Source organism: Eufriesea mexicana, unplaced genomic scaffold (genome assembly GCF_001483705.2).
Source record: "Eufriesea mexicana isolate 0111107269 unplaced genomic scaffold, ASM148370v2 scaffold14589, whole genome shotgun sequence".
Taxonomy (NCBI): Eukaryota; Metazoa; Arthropoda; class Insecta; order Hymenoptera; family Apidae; genus Eufriesea; species Eufriesea mexicana.
This window is the reverse complement of record NW_016922043.1, coordinates 332,857-346,162: the sequence shown is the minus strand read 5'-3', so window position 1 is coordinate 346,162 and position 13,306 is coordinate 332,857. Positions and strand designations below refer to the sequence as shown.

Genomic DNA, 13,306 nt, shown 5'->3' with positions numbered 1-13,306 from the left:
GATTTTAGGTGACGCCTCGAGGAGTAAATGGACCGTGTAACACCGGCCCTCCTCTCCAAGCAGTGTCGCCGAGAATTTATTACTGTTCGTTCCGCGCGAGGATTACTAGAACTCGGTCGAACGATATCTGACACACTCTCCCTCGTTTCGTCCAGTTAAATCCACTCTAACGACCGCGTAAACGAGCCGGGTAATTCTTAAGGCGGAGCCAAATATAAACCAGCAAAAATCATTCCAATAAGATTCCATGTTTTCTTTCTTTGCACATCCTTCATAGAGTTAGAACTTCAAAAAAGTAGGAATATGCAATTCAATGTCAACATTGCTTCGAATTTCTCGTCATACTCCTTTCAATGGGAACATAACCTAAATCTGATTTTGGTAAGTTAATAAAACAAAACAAAAATTTCATATATTTATTAATTATTTATAATTAAACGAATCAATTAATATATTTATACACCCATTCACATGCAGACTTTTTGTTCTCCCAGTGTTCTATCCTTCTTGATTTTCTGTAACATGATGACAATTACTTGGTTATCATTGACTGGTTACATTCATTATTACTATAAAATGATGAGGCTAATAATCTTGCTAGTCAATGACACTGAGGATCGAACAATTTAAGTGGCATCAGGAGCCGACAAGCGGTTCTGAGTCGCACGTGCATGAAAGAGGCCGTGAAGCTGCTAATAGTCGCCTAAATGGTCGACACGCTTGCTCTGGCTGTCGCTATATGTCACCTCCGCCCTCTATTTACACGCCACGGACGATGCACGTGCGTGTGAATCTCGACGCGACGGAAACGAAGGAATTCCCGGCTGTCTTCGACTGCCTGCGACGTTATCCTCATTCAAACGCCTTAAAAATGCAACTGGTTGAACTTTCTAAATAAAATTGAATCTGTCCGATTTTAGTAACTTCTTCAGTTAACACAAGCTGCTGGTGAGTATTTTAATGTTAACAAATAATCTTGTAAAATCAAGAAAATTATTGTCTTGACATTGGCAACCTACTAGGAGTGATTCGATAAGGAACAATAATTACATGGTGGTCGCGTCTCGTTGTAAAGTACCGCGGCCACATCTCTGTAATCTGAGCCCACAGAGAAACACCAGGAATGATTTACCTGACTCTCAGTGGATTCGTTCCACGGAAAGGGGAACCACCGATGATTAACGCCAGTGTTTGCTTATAGAGACTGTTTGCGTGAACCGAACAGTAGCCATCTTTTATGTTTCGAGTTTCTCGAAAGATTTAGCTATTGTATACCTTTTTCCATCCTGGACAGATGGATAGTTTATTATTTTATTTTTTTAGAGATACCATGTTTCTTGCAGTGGCTATAGAAACATAGGTAGAAAGGTTAAGTGCCATCCTATGGTAAGTGAAGACTCCCTTCCTTTAGTCTCACCTGTTTCAGTCAACCAATAGGAATTTAGGTTTCCCTATCTAGCTTCGTAGTGGTTCTTCTTGAAGGGAGAGACAGGTGTTTCTACCTGTCTCTGGCAACCAATGGGAGAGACAGGATAACACAGACCCTCTCCACAGCAGAGTTTACACTGCCATACATGGTGGAACACGTTTCCTTTTCTACAACACAAAAATAAAAAGGATATTGGATAAAAGTCCTGAAAATTATGTTATAAAAGAAAATTCAAGGAGCTCATGGAAGGTTTAATATTTCAGTTTAATTATTACAATAATCAAATTCTAATTCCTTATTCACTTCATTTTGTCTTGTTTAAAATAATATAAAAGAAATTATGCCACTAATAGTTCAGGTATTATTATAACACTTATACAAATTATAATTTAAGACAATTTATTCCAAGCAATGAAAAAAGTGTAAAGTAACGAGGGTAAAGGTTATAATACAAGATGTTCAAAAAGAAATCAAATTTATAAGGACACAAGAAGCAACCCCAAATTACACTTATGTAAGTAGGAAGATATTTGTCCATTCCATTCATACCAAGCGTGCTCTTTTCCATCAGGCAGGCAAGATTTATTTTGAGGCGGACGTGGAGAAGGGACCGTACGATCGATTTCCAGACGAAAAATAAAGTGCACGTGCTATTCCTGCGCTGATGCACGTACGGTGTTGACTGGCTGTGCACGGCTAGCCTCTCTTTTACGGAGAATATTAAAGCTCGCCTGTGCGCACCGTGTTTGTAAAACATCCTCGTTCACGCAAACATCACCATTGCTGGCCATTGGCTACTTTTCTCTCTTCCACTCTTTTTCTCATTTTGCCAGGGATATTCTGAGCCCAGGGGCTGGAATTGAATCACAGGAAGCAACCAAACTTTTGTTCTAAATATTGAATAAAAATAACCCAACCATTTTTACAAAAATAAATTAATGAATTAAAGGACATAATAATCATACAAAATTTGAGAATTGTAAACATGTTTTTATAATTAACTATGGAAAAGTCCTTTATCTATAGAGTAAAAGTCTGTTGAATAAGAATTATATTAAATTTAGACTAAAGTATAATGGAAGGTAAATAATCCTCATTTAACAATTCTAGACGATAAATAATAGATTTATTTTCGACTTTCCATCTAATTACAGGAGCTGCCACGTGTGTCCATCTTGGAATAGTTCATAATTAGTCGACCAAACTACTTAGGCTTTAAATATGTACATCGATGAATAATCTTCTAGAGAAACTGTTTTTTTTTCTTTTTACTATTGCGTTATGCAACCTACATGATACACATTTATCTTCTGCTTCTACATAAACCTACTTATTTATATATATAAAAGAAAATAATATGAACTTATCGATGTACTGGTTTCTCACCGATTTTGATGATTTTCAAATATGTTGTAAACGATAACACTTTAAGCAAGTTTTCCTTATATATATAACCGGTAGTCAATTACACTGAATTGTATGCGATTACATTAAATTCTGCCTATATATGTGTATTTGCAAAATTCAACGAAATAGTATAAAAAAGATTACCTAATGGTTCAGAAACAATTTTGAAGTACTAATTACGTCCACAGAAAAAATTGCTCAAAATGAGACCCTCAGCAACATATTCCAAGCTTATTACAATTCGTACATCGGTAAGTTCACCAAAAGCATCTTTGAGTGCTTTCCTATCTCACGAATGCTCCTTAAACTACGGGTTAATTGTTAACTCCAAATCTGTTCCTCGCAGATTCGTTTCTTTTCTTTAGAAAACCAATTCATGAAGTATGAACTGATCTCTTATCTCGCTTAAATATCGAATACTGTGTAGCAGTCGAAAACACACGAGGACAAGGGTATAGTGTTTATCGTTTTAAGTGGAAGAGACTTTTCACGCTCTACTGGTCTAGAATTATCACTGTAGAAAACCAGCTCAATTTCTCTCCAGTGGCTCCATAGGTCCCAAAAAATTTCCTCGTAAAAGGAAACACTGCAATAATCCACTTTCCTCGCTTGCCACCATGTCCAAACAAAGATCAATCTAGTTAACCTCGATTAAACGACGCAGAATGATCTTTCAGGACTTGGTGTGATTTTCTCGGCTTGTGACAATAGTGTAAATGACAAATTAATTCACATAAAGCACTTAGATCGCGATTGAAACTCCATAGGCGCAAATCCCGTTGCAGAAACTCCTGTTGGAGTAGTAGATCCCATCATTCCTGTAGGAACACCCACTCCCCCCACGCTAGTGCTAGATACTGCCACGGTTCCCGGTTCCTCCTTCACATTTACCACTAAAACGAAAAGAGAAAAAGATAATTGGATGTATTCCTTTTCTTTGGATGAACAGGGGAAGTACTAAAAGAGATAATTTCATAATCCTGTTTTTGTATCACATAACATGATTGATACATTTAAATATAAATATATTAAAATTTATTGGAGATAGTTACTTTCAGGCCAATAGCACCTTGCAGGCACAGTTTCTTGAGTCATAGCGGCATCATGCCTTCTAGCGAAACTGCTGCCAAAGGAACCACTTCCCATTGAACCCGGGGAACTTGTGGTTCCACCTGGAACATCCAAATAATTGCCTTGAAACGCTTTGCCTGGTCGTCGAGAATTTGATCAAATTAAATATAACAAATCTGCTAATTAATATAGAGACTCACCTAACGAGGTGCCTAATTGACTATAACCGTTCATGGTTGGAATCTGCATAGATTGCATTGGTTGCAACTGTGGCTGAAGCTGTAAGAAAATTGCAAACTTTTATCGATTATCTTTTACCTATTGGTAGCAAAATAGTAATTAGGAACACTTACTGTTTGACAGTGGCTATACGATAGCTGAGATTGTTGAAGACTCCAAGCACTGGAATTGTAGATAAATAGATGTTATTTGAGATTTAATGGTGGATTTTAGAATGAAGAATCTTCCGGATGATTATTGGTACCTGGTGTCATATCTGGTGTAGGTAGACGGAGCATAGGACGGCGGTGAGTGGCCAAACAAGTTCCTGGGACCAAGATGGACATGTGTAGGAGAGAAAGGATCGCCAAATAGCGGTTTATGATACGGTGCATTCCTATATGGTCGCTTCATGCGTCTACGCCTTCTGTAGTTACCATTTTCAAACATGTCCGCGTATTGAGGATCTAAAAATGGACACGGATTCAAACAACCAACCGTTACTACACTACGTTCAAAACGAAAACCTTCACTAACCAACAGTCCAGAAATTTCCCTTTCTTTCTCCACCACCATCACGTGGTACCTTCACGAAACACTCGTTCAATGACAAATTATGCCTAATCGAGTTCTGCCAGCCTTTCTTATTTTTTTGGAAGTAGGGAAACCTGGCAGTGATGTAGGCGTATATTTCACTCAAGGTCGCCCTTTTTTGAGTACTGTGCTGAATGGCCATGGCAATTAGAGCAACGTAGCTAAATGGAGGCTTCTTGCTAGCCGAGTCGTTGTTGCTACCGTTTCCATTTCCGGTTCCAGTCGCAGAAGAGGACCCATCTGCCACTGTGGTAGGCGTAGAGGGTGCTGACGGTGTCGATGGATTACTGTTAGTGGTACTGTGAAGACCTCCAGTTGGAGATGACCCTTTTTCATCAAGGTGATGATGAGTGGAACCTGTGGAGTGCATGGACACTGCGGAATTCGGACTGTGCAGACTATGATGCGAGTGATGATGAGTTAGAGAGGCATGGTGTGACGTCAAGCCTCTGGCGAGACTCACGGAGTCCAGTTCTTTCGACGCGACACCGATGCAACCATTTTGCATCTCTGACACAAAGCTGCTCACTGAAAGTAGAGGTAACATGATTTAGATATCGTAATATTGCGGACGACATTAAGGATGACTTGTATCACTGATTTATATGATTGAAGAATTCTAAGCAGACCTGTGAAGAGCCAAAACCCTGCTTCACGGAGGAAATGCTAGAATTATTCGTAGTAGTTCATAAAAAGTCAGAGGAAGAAGTTTTCAAGGTTAGGTTATCGAAGAAGGTGAAAGAAAAGGTTAGATGATTTTAATTCGAGACAACGCCTCGAGAAATCGACCTCCAAGAAATTGGACAATGGAACAGACTCGATCGATATACATACTGGTAAGACTTCCCAGAAATCTTTGCCGGGGTAAAACAATTGGATCTTTGAAAGGAATTCACCCGGCGATACTTGAGCCCTGATGATAAGCTGTTTGAAGAAATAATCGTCTAAAGTGCATTGAGTATCTTTGAAATTACATCTTCTTTTTCATTGTAAAAACAAATTCATAATTACTGCATTGACAAAAATAACAGTAAATATCACATAGAGTTTGTTATTGTAAATCAAGTAATACAGCTTTTAATTCATAATTTCAGTTCTGTTCGTGAAAATAGTGGACGTACCGTGCAGTTGACTGTTACAAACCTGAGAGGTGGAAGAAAATCAGCGGGAAACACGGAGACATGAGTCAGAAAAGGAGTGCGTACGTGCATGGCGTCGAATATTCACCGGTGCCCTGCGGCACATGTAACTGGAACCGTAACTAGACACCGATAAGTTAAGCACGCCGCACTTGCACAACAGAGACAGCGAGAGAGAGAGAGAAAGAGAGAAACGAGCAACAGAAGAACTCGGAACAAAAGGAAGAATAATGGAATATGAATTTTCACAAATTTAGTTGTATCAATTTCAAGAATAGAAGACCCAAGAACCCAATATTTGAAACTGAGTTACAAAATGGTAGAGCGTTCAACTCACTCTGGTCCACTGTACCCTACAGTCAATGTTCGATTACATTGTTATCAACCAGAGCCACTAGAAACGGGAACATCTGTTCCCAGGGTACGCGAATCCGAGCAAACATGATATTCCACTAACGCAGAGCTTCAGGGTATATGATTTTCAGTGCACAGAAGCTTCTTTACTCAGGACACAATGATGTTTTCACAGCAGCAACGTGCTATCATATTTTCTACTGGATGGTACCATTAACATGATCAAATACTTCGGTCACTGTGATAATTGAACATATATTTGTTAAAAGAACAAATTGGGAAAAACTAAGATTGAAGAAATGAAATTAAGGAAAACGTGATTAATGAGAAAGCTATTCGTATATGCTTCGTTATCATCTTCAGGGCTTCAGATTAGACATCATCTTTAACAGATCACGTGTCCGCGGTTTGACAAGCGATATCGACTTATGAGGGAACACTGAACATATCTATACAGGCTCGTGGGCTCTTGTGTGTGGATCCAAGGTGCACAAGCGAGCGAAGAGATCGCGATAACGTTGAACCGTTTGCTAACACACCTGACTGCAATTGGAGACCCCCTGCTATGTGACACCTACGAGACCACATCTGCTCTCGTCACGGGATCCCTTGTTTCAAATCGTATGTGACAGACAATTGTCTAGTGAAACACACTGAAGACAGAAAAGAAGTTGATGAATAATTTCCTAACCTATATCGAAAGAACACCGATGGTGTGTATAAGTAGATCACCATGGAAAGTAGACGTTTTGCAATGGGGAATGCAGAAATGTGCAGCGTTTGACTGTTGTGAAAACCTGTGACGTAATTAAGCTTGCGAAAATTATCGTCCTTCATCGAGGTATATTTGTAACAATGATTTAACGACGTCTGCAGATTTTTAAAATGAGTTCATGAATTCTTCGAAAGTTAGTGGTTAATTAGGTTATGAATCTGTTTCATTATGTCACCCTGTAATATTGATCATAAATGAACAGAGAAGGAGTTGAGCCATTACTGTTTCTCTCTAAAGAAAAGAACGAAGAATGTGAGAGGAAGAAAGAGAAGATGGGAGTCAATTAAGCCAAAGCAAAATCGATCCTCGAGACGAAGGTCATTGTCTTCGTGGTCGTTGCGCTGAAAATCATGGCATTCGCATTCCTGAAATGCTGCGGGTTCCGCGAGGAATCGACGCCGATAAGCGAAATATAATACGTTGTGACATCACGCTGCGAATCGCACGCCTTTGTCCTCGTCGTTGATGGTGCTCCTTTTTCTTTTCCCTTTGACTGGGTCGTCCGACTCCTTAGTTTAAAAAACTCTCTATTATATCTCGAATCAACCAAATACTTAACTTTCCTTTTATAGAAGCACGTTATGCTGGCTTTCAGTAGAAAAAAGAAGTGCGTATCTACTTCTTTCCTAAACGAAATTCTTTGCTAATTAATTGGCTAATCATAGTACTAGTAATATGACCATTAGAGTAAAGTCATACTCTACTAATATCAGGTATCATGGCGATTATAACGAGCTAAGGTAAGCATTAAAGGGCGTCAGGGCACGTGTCCGATGACCCATTCCTGCCCAGCTAATAGGGGGATCCCATTGGGGTAGCCACTCCCACCCATGGAAGAGCACGTGCCTCCCCATGGTGATACCATCAGCCTTAAAATGTGTTTGATATTCTTACAATATAACATGAAATATCAAGTTGCAAATAAACCAGGTAATTTTACAATTTAAAAAAAAACTGTACAATAATCTAAGCTAAAATAATGTAATATCTACTCTACCTAAAACTATTCGTCATAAGATGTTCAAGATAAAGTTATTGGTCGAATTGATTTGAAACTGTATGTACAAGTGCAATTATATCGTTAAGTCGAAAATAAGATAGATTTCTATATCAGAAGGAGAAATAACTGCAAGGAAGGTATGAAGACAACGAGGGAGCTGGAATCAGGGAGCAGGGGGTCATCTGCCCAACGATAGCTCATCTTATGATAGCTTCACATGAGCCAATCATCGTCGCGAACATCTTCATTGGCGCCTGCCTTCTCACTGACATCCACTAGCACCGGAAGTGTGGATGAAGTTATCTTTCCCCAATATTATTGAGGAATGCAAAGAATTCCCCTGTTCATCGTATGCTCATCCATTCCCCTATCAGTAACCTGTCACGTTATCATGTTTGTTATAGTAAATACACGTATTTCGAAAAGAACCTAATATGGACCACACACAGTCGGGAATAAACTGCAGCGTTACCTAATGGCAGCTGGTTGATAATATTCAGGGGGCCCGACTGTGTTCTTGCCACTTGGTTCGTCGTTGAGCATTTATCTTGAATCTTCTTTCTCGCGTAGTTTTGCAACCGGTCACCCATCACTCTGATCGTTTTAGAGAGCCAAGGATCCGACCGGTTTAGGCGTCGATAAGGAAATCGAGTACAAATTGCGTGGCTCTCTACCTTCTTATCTATTCTGGACCTCTTTAGAAACTGTAAATGACAAACTGCAAAGCTACATGACATGGCTGACCTAAATTGAGGTTATACTCGTGTCTGGACCAACATGGCTGGGATTAAATGATCTGGTTGGTTAAGTTTAGATGAAAACTGGACGAAAATTATGCATTCATGTAATCATTGTGACTGGATTAACGCTTGCGATTCCCTTATCAACTAAAGATTAGTCCAGAGCCGTGCCCTTGTTTACTAGAAATCTATTTTAACGCGAGTATATGTGAAGATATTACGTCCGCGGCCTGGTTTCCGAATAAATAAACAGGGTCGCGTTATCGACGATGAAAACGAAACCCCATCTTCTAGTTTTTGGTTAAAAATCATCGAGTATCTTGAACTTATCTTATAAGGTAGTAAAACAAGTTATTGTACTTGGAACAAATATACTCATTGTATAATTGTGACAGTTACATCTCTATACCTTAATTTCTTGTAATTAGAGGATTCAAAAGAAGTTAAACTACGATCTCGGCTAATCAGAACACCGTTTAAGCGCTGCAAAATTAAACGTGTCAGCTTTCCATGGAGCGTTATCGTGGAGTCTTTATTGGCCCGATAAATTTGCACGCATAATCGTGAATACGACTATTAAAGGCACCACATGAATGTAGAACAACAGTCGAAAGATTCATTGACTATGAATGTGCACCTACAACCCTCATATACTTTTTACAACTCTTTTGTACAAGAAAAGCTTCCTGACCTTCTCAAATTCATAGTTATCTATAATACTTGAAAAATATATGTATATAAAACATGAAATTTTCTCAATACGAAAAGTGATAGATTTTCATAATACCTAAAATGATAGATAAGATCCAATGTGAGATCAGAAAGATTTTGAAGATGCACTCAGGAAGGTTCTCAAACAGATGTTTCCATATGTGCACATTTAGATACTATTCAAAATCTTTTTTATAAGAAAACGGAAGAATGAAAACTCGTAGAATCATTTATGGGATCCACGAAAACGCTGTTGTTGTCCGATATATCAACTCAACGGTGGAGCAACCAACATTCCCGGATTAGTAACTATAATTCTTGTTGAAAGCACCTCGAACGACTCTCATCTTGATTTCGAAAACACAGGAAAAGTCATCAACCGCTGTCTTGTTGTTCCTGTAAAAATTCCCGACCGCCAGCCACGAAGAGGATCGTCCGCGTCATCAACGAGACTGATTAATCGTTTTATCTGAGCGAACAGAATAAACCTGAAGATTTTTGCGCCGCATTTACAATCAAATTGCGTGCACACGCACATAACTCACCAGAGATATTGATACCGGTCTTCTTAGATTTCAACAGGGCACCGTCTATCATCAGCGATTAGCGAATCAGAAAAATCTGGTAACACGAAACCACGAGTGTAACCGTTTCCTTTTTCATCGAGCTTTATCTGCTCCTTTAAACCTTTCTGACATCTCCAGCTTTCGTTTCCAATGGAAATTGCCCGTGATTCTTCTGAACCGACTTTCTCGAACGCTTCGTATAGGTTATGTAAACGATATAATAATCCTACTTCGATTTTTCGTTGAATTTATTATGCTCCCGTAAACAAACAGTCTATCTACTGCATGCATTTCCTACCTCACTGAATGATTAATGGATGCGTTAACGACCAATGTATAACTGGACGAATCCATCAGCGACACAGCACAACAAGGTACGTGTATACACCATGTATATGGAAACAATGCAGTTTGCCGATTGTAACTGATAAATCATCCAAATACGCTCTCTCTCTTTCTGTCTCTCTGTCTCTAGGTATACGTTGTTTAAATGTATATACGTAGGAATATTTCCATCAGTAGTAATTTCAAATCTGAAACTGTCGAGAATGGGCCACTGACAGGTCTCGAAGAAACGTAATCGAGACAGAGAATGTAACTAAACGATGCGTGGAGAGATCAGGACGCAGCCTCCGTCGGTATATCATCCTCCGTTGGCTCTCCCTTCTCTTTCCACTTTCTTTCCTTGTTCTACTTATTCGTTGTTTCTCCCTAATATCTCTGTCTTCTTTCAAATTACACTCAGTCGGTCGTTTCACCTCTCTTCGTCTCTTGCCCCACTCCTTTCATCGCGCGGAGTCACGCGACACTCAAGCGGCGTTTTGTATTATTAGAACGCGGTTTTCGGATACCGTGAACACAGAGGAATCATTGGTGCCGGGATCCTGATGACGTCAAGCAAGTTTTTCAACGTCAGTCAACGCGTTTTTAGAAGCATGCCCGAATAGTAACGGTTTTTCGTTGATCATGGTTAGGTTAGAAGTGAATGTGAGACACTTACCTTGATGTAGAGGTGGAAGGGGTGACGGTGGAGATACTTGAAAAGGCTCCTGCTTGATTTTCAATGAATGAGAGGACTCCTGCATCCCGCCCAATCCAGCGACTCCCAAACTTCCATTACCCTGCTGCAGTTCCTGAAATAATTAAGAGAATTTCTTGCTCTGAATGTATGTATATATATATTTTTAACACAAGCATTAGTAATGTTTTGTAGAATATGATCATTTGTCAATATATACGATATAATTCGAACAAAGAATGATCTTGAATCAAACAACCGCCATTGTATACCTGTAGATGAACAGTACCATGATGAACAAGTGTGATGAAAGGTGAACGAACCGAAGGATCGTGCACGTGAACGATGTGTCGCATCCATGAGAGCGGGCCAAAGAGACTTCTGGCTCGTAGCTGGCAATGTTTGAAGTGCCGTCGCCGGAAGCTTACAAACACCGACCCGGTGTTGTGACATCGTATTATGCCAAGCGAAACTTACGATCTCGCTAGATCGTTAATTTGCGATCCGGCTTTACGACGTCTAGTTTGTACCGAACCACGAATGTACTTGGCGAAAATTCATAAAACAACCAGTCTACCAATACCTCGGGGAACTACCACGGAATCTCTTATTTCTTCTTTCTCAAGTAGGTTATTAAAATGATCAATTATCTGTATAATTACGAATGTAATTTACAGGGAAATGGCACGAAAGAACTACTTCTATCATTTTCATAAAAGAAGACCATCCTTTTCCTCCTCTCAGAATAAAAAACAGGTAAGGATATGAAATTCAGTCTCGTCGTGTCTACCTGACCAGACAAAGAGGCGTGTCGTTGACCTAGGGATTAAAACTGATTGAATTTACACAACCTGCTCGTCTCTGAGCTCACAACTATTCCTATGGTGGCGCTAAACCTGTCAAGAGTGGTTTGCAAACGTGGCAGAATATACAGACACCGTGTGGGATACCGCAGAAGTGCATCAGCGGTTGACACTGAGAAACGTCCTCCAGAAATCCGTCGAGCTGGCTAGTCGAGACACGTGGCCACCTCGTTAATTCGTTAGACAGCCATTAAAGCTCCTTGCCCTGTGTCGCCATCGGTGAACGCTTTGAACAAGTGGAAAAAGGGGAATCAACACAGCCAGCCGATGGATTCTTCAAAGGGTAGTGGTTTTGTGCTACTTAGTTGGATTAATACCGATGTATTTGCTGGAAGAAATATGTGGAGAGCTTGCAAAGACACCGATAGATGAAAGAAATAATACATCCTACATTAAGAGTATTAATTGTTGACTGTGTTAACAAGGTCATAGTTTCTTTACATTTTTAGGTTTAAGAACTGGTAATGGTAGTTTCAACTTTGTAAAATATTTAAACTAGTTAAAAGCTGAGGAGTAAAAGCTTACTGCTAAATTATATGTTTCTAAACAAACAAATGAAAGTTGTGTACTAGTGCTGATGTTCATTCATTCAAGACTAAAGATAGATACTATGAAGGTACTATAAGTTACCTCTTGTAGATCAATTTTGAACAATTCATAACAACCAAATGAAAGCTTTGTAATGAAATTATATTATTGAAAACTAACTTGAATCCATAAATACTATACTACACTTGATTATATCTCAAGCTTACTTGATAAATTTATAATAACCTAATTTTACAAGCAATAGTTCTAATAATTCAAAGTGAAAAATCAACATTAAATTCGCACATCTTGCAATCAAAGAGTCTAAATAGATGCTGAAAGATTGGAAAAATGCCTAAAAATTTAATCCTTTTAACAAATGCACCGATATTCAACAATGGAAATCAGGCTGTGGAAGAGAAGAGATCAACATAGGTCGACGACGTGAGAGGCAGCTTCTTTTATCAGCGGCTTGATAAAGGCTTCTCTGCTTTTCTTCCGACTTATCAGCCATTCGTTTATTTTGCATAACTAATTCGCGTGTCTGTCCCAGAATAATCACCGCATAACTACCTAATAATCGTATTCTGACTTCGATATTGCTTTAATTTAAATCGGCACAGAGTACGCTTGTACGAGTGGCCTGATTTAACCTGTGAGCTATAGTAAGAAGAGCTACTATCGATTTCTCGTGCTGGCTTTGTAAATCTAAACTACGTGCGATCGATCCATAGACTGAATCAAATATAAGTTCATTCATGGAAGAAGACTATTTAATAATCTCAATGTGCATGTTCAAATGAATAGTTCTGGTTCTTGGAAAAATTGTTTGAACTTGAATGAAACAGGCAGAAGGGAAACGATTACTTGGACGTGGTAAGGGGAACGGTTG

The 13,306-nt window shown here is 39.2% G+C and overlaps 1 protein-coding gene across 3 annotated transcripts in view; it reads right to left on the bottom strand.

The window, feature by feature from the left end:
• Positions 1-3,004: 3,004 nt before the first annotated feature.
• Positions 3,005-13,306, bottom strand: part of LOC108553975 (fork head domain transcription factor slp1) — a 13,304-nt gene continuing 3,002 nt past the window's right edge. Inside the window, exons 3-9 of one of the 3 annotated variants that reach the window (XM_017909074.1) lie at positions 11,006-11,138; positions 4,664-5,248; positions 4,392-4,593; positions 4,261-4,309; positions 4,108-4,186; positions 3,889-4,029; positions 3,005-3,729 (exon numbers count right to left, since the gene is read on the bottom strand). In XM_017909074.1, coding sequence (XP_017764563.1) covers positions 3,566-3,729; positions 3,889-4,029; positions 4,108-4,186; positions 4,261-4,309; positions 4,392-4,593; positions 4,664-5,248; positions 11,006-11,138 — 1,353 coding nt within the window. In that variant the 3' untranslated portion in view covers positions 3,005-3,565. Of the gene's footprint in view, positions 3,730-3,888; positions 4,039-4,107; positions 4,187-4,260; positions 4,310-4,391; positions 4,594-4,663; positions 5,249-11,005; positions 11,139-13,306 lie in introns of all 3 variants that reach the window. The other 2 variants (XM_017909075.1, XM_017909073.1) reach the window with 2 other exon arrangements.